The sequence below is a fragment of the Lagopus leucura genome, unplaced genomic scaffold, assembly GCF_019238085.1.
Source record: "Lagopus leucura isolate 7727_CA_CO unplaced genomic scaffold, USGS_WTPT01 34927-0_obj-0_obj, whole genome shotgun sequence".
NCBI classification, from domain to species: domain Eukaryota; kingdom Metazoa; phylum Chordata; class Aves; order Galliformes; family Phasianidae; genus Lagopus; species Lagopus leucura.
The window spans coordinates 1-3,062 of record NW_024969392.1 but is presented as its reverse complement, the minus strand read 5'-3'; the positions used below and the strand labels follow the sequence as shown (position 1 = coordinate 3,062).

The 3,062-nt window shown below is 52.9% G+C and overlaps 1 protein-coding gene across 1 annotated transcript in view; it reads right to left on the bottom strand.

Annotated features, from left to right (window-relative positions):
- Positions 1-2,732, bottom strand: part of LOC122194125 (zinc finger protein 501-like) — a 3,067-nt gene extending 335 nt beyond the window's left edge. The window contains exons 1-4 of the mRNA XM_042895048.1: positions 2,650-2,732; positions 2,307-2,460; positions 1,684-1,794; positions 1-735 (exon numbers count right to left, since the gene is read on the bottom strand). The exon at positions 1-735 is cut by the window's left edge and continues 335 nt beyond it. Coding sequence (XP_042750982.1) covers positions 1-735; positions 1,684-1,794; positions 2,307-2,460; positions 2,650-2,673 — 1,024 coding nt within the window. The 5' untranslated portion in view covers positions 2,674-2,732. The remainder of the gene's footprint in view (positions 736-1,683; positions 1,795-2,306; positions 2,461-2,649) is intronic.
- Positions 2,733-3,062: the final 330 nt, after the last annotated feature.

Sequence of the window (3,062 nt, the reverse complement as noted above, 5' to 3'; positions counted from 1 at the left end):
GCTGGTGGCGTTTCAATTCACAACTGCTTTTGAAGCTTTTTGCACACTCAGGACACCTATATGGTCTCTCATCTGTGTGGATGCGCTGGTGGCGCTTAAATTCAGAACTGCTTTTGAAGCTCTTCGCACACTCAGAGCACTTGTAGGGTCTCTCCCATTTGTGTACATGCTGGTGCAGCTTCAATTCAGAACTGCTTTTGAAGCTCTTCCCACACTCAGAGCATTTAAAGGGTCTCTCTCCTGTGTGCAAGCAGTGGTGGTATGTGAGGTGGAAACGGGTTTTTACGGTCTTCCCGCACTCAGAGCACTTGTAGGGTCTCTCCCCTGTGTGGAAGCGCTCGTGTTCCTTCACATGAGAACTCCTTTTGAAGCTCTTCCCACACTCAGAGCACCTGTAGGGTCTCTCTCCTGTGTGGATGCGTTGGTGGTATGTGAGTTGGGATTTCTTTTTGAAGCTCTTCCCACAATCAGAGCACTTGTATGGCCCCATTGCTGAGCACATGCACTGGTGATTAACGATGCTGGAATCTTTTTCAAAGCTATTTCCACACTCAGTGCATGGATTCTGATTTTTCTGCTGGCACACATCCTTGCTCCTGGATTCTTCAGGCTCCTTTTGACCTAAGTTGAAGTCCAACGGGCTCCTCCCTGTCTTTAACATACACTTTCCCGGTGGCTCCATGATGTGCTCACCCTGACCTTGCTCCAGGCCTCCTTGGACATCCCTTCTGATTTCTTCCACACAGACACCACCCTGCACTTCGGCCACAACAACCCCAGGCGACGCTACATGCTTGGGGCGGTGTGGCTGGAGGACTGCGTAGAGGAAGTGGACCTGGGGGTATTGATTGATGCTCGGCTGAACATGAGCCGACAGTGTGCCCAGGTGGCCAAGAAGGCCAATGGCATCCTGGCTTGCATCAGAAACAGTGTTGCAAGCAGGAGCAGAGAGGTGATTGTTCCCCTATATTCAGCACTAGTGAGGCCGCACCTCGAGTACTGTGTCCAGTTTTGGGCCCCTCACTGCAAGAAAGATATTGAAGCCCTGGAACGTGTTCAAAGGAGGGCAACAAAGCTGGTGAGGGGTCTGGAACACAGGCCATATGAGGAGAGGCTGAAGGAGCTGGGAATGTTCAGCCTGGAGAAGAGGAGGCTCAGGGGAGACCTCATTGCTCTCTATAACTTCCTGAAGGGAGGTTGTAGTGAGCTGGGGATCGGCCTCTTCTCTCGTGTCATCAGTGATAGGACCAGGGGGAATGGTTTCAAGCTACGGCAGGGGAGATTCAGGCTGGACATGAGGAAGTATTACTTTTCAGAAAGGGTGGTCAGGCACTGGAATGGACTGCCCAGGGAGGTGGTGGAATCACCGACCCTGGGGGTGTTCAAGGAAAGACTGGATGTTGTGTTGAGGGACATGGTTTAGTAGCAGCTTGGGAATAGGTGAACGGTTGGACTGGGTGATCTTTTAGGTCTTTTCCAACCTTAGTGATTCTATGATTCCATGATTCTAACACCACCCCACCGCCTTTCGGCCACACCACTTTCCTGCAGGTCCTCCAGTATATCTGCAATCCCAGTTCCTGCTGGATGACAGGAAATCCAGAAATAGCACACAGTGCCCAAAATAAAACACACACAGAGATGGCTCTTACAGCCCCAAACTTCTTCCCTCCACCACCTCACCTGGGCTGAGGTCTCCTGGCACGGCCTCAGGGCTATGCACATCTGGGATCCAGGGCTCTTCCCCTCTTTCAAGCAAGGAAATCAGCACAGGTTTGGAGGATCGAGGTGGAGCTTGAATGGAAGAAATATGGAGATAAGAGTGTTTCCCAGAATCTGGCACAGCCGCTTGTCCAGCAACTTTGCAGTACATCCATCACCAAGGTGAAAGCAAGATCAGGGCCGTAATAACAGTGGGCAATCAAATACCGATTAGAACGTTTCCTTTAATATTTTCCAAACAGCTCAAGGCCCAAGGGTTCAAGAATGTTCATGGGAATGGAATATAGAGGCAATAAATGCAGAAGAAACAATCTGGAAGCGGTCTGTCCACTGGGGCTGGTGGCACCATGCAATGCAGCAACACAAGGGCTGTTTGCAGGGAGCTGCTTCTCCCGCTCCAGGCTGATGCCTGCTTGCCAAAACTGACACTGGGGCATTTATGAGTCTGTTGTGCATACTAACCCTTTCTGATAGTCATGCTTCTCAGTATTTCCTTTGTTGCTGTTGTCAGTATGTAACTACACGGCAATTTTACTAGCTCCAGCCTGCAGAGGCTCCTTCTGCACAGCCAAAGGTGCCCTAACGAGGAGGAAAGGCAGCAAAGCCCTCACCCAGCAAGGCCACGCACTGGTACGTCTCCAGCATCACGTCCCGGTACAGCGCTCGCTGCGCAGGGTCCAGCAGCGCCCACTCCTCCCTGCTGAAATACACGGCCACCTCCACAAAGCTCACGGGCTCCTGCAAGCAAAGAGGCTCCTTGCTGGGAACAGCCAAGGCCCAGGAAAGCAGCTCAAACAGGACACAAACTCCTGTCCCAGCCGCTTCTCTGGCCCCAGCACACACACGCTGGCTGAGGCCACCTCCCTCTCCCCTGCATTCACATCCCCTGCCCCTCGGCCACTCCTGCCTGCTTCCCCCAGCCCCTACCTGAGATGGATGTGCTGTGGCCATCTGCTGCTCTCCTGCAGCTGAGATGATCACGGCTGGAAGGCAGAAGTTGAACTGGAGCCTGCAGGGACAAGAGAAATGGCAGGAGAGCTGTGAGGGAACGCAGCAGTCCCTGTCCCAGCCCAGCCCTCCACAGCCCATCTGCAGGGCACTGCCTGGGGGATGGCACAGCAGGCCTTGCACAGGAACACAAGCAGCAACAGCACTGGTAACACTCTGGCTAAAGCTGATTACAAATCACAAAGCTGACTCCAACTGGGTGGCACAAAGAACTGACACCCGGTTCAACAGCTGAGGGTACATGGACTGTATGCCTAAAGACAATGCATAGCAAGGAGGCAGTCGTCTTACCCCTAAACAGGGAGCAGCCCAAGTGCCCCTTGAGCTCTCCT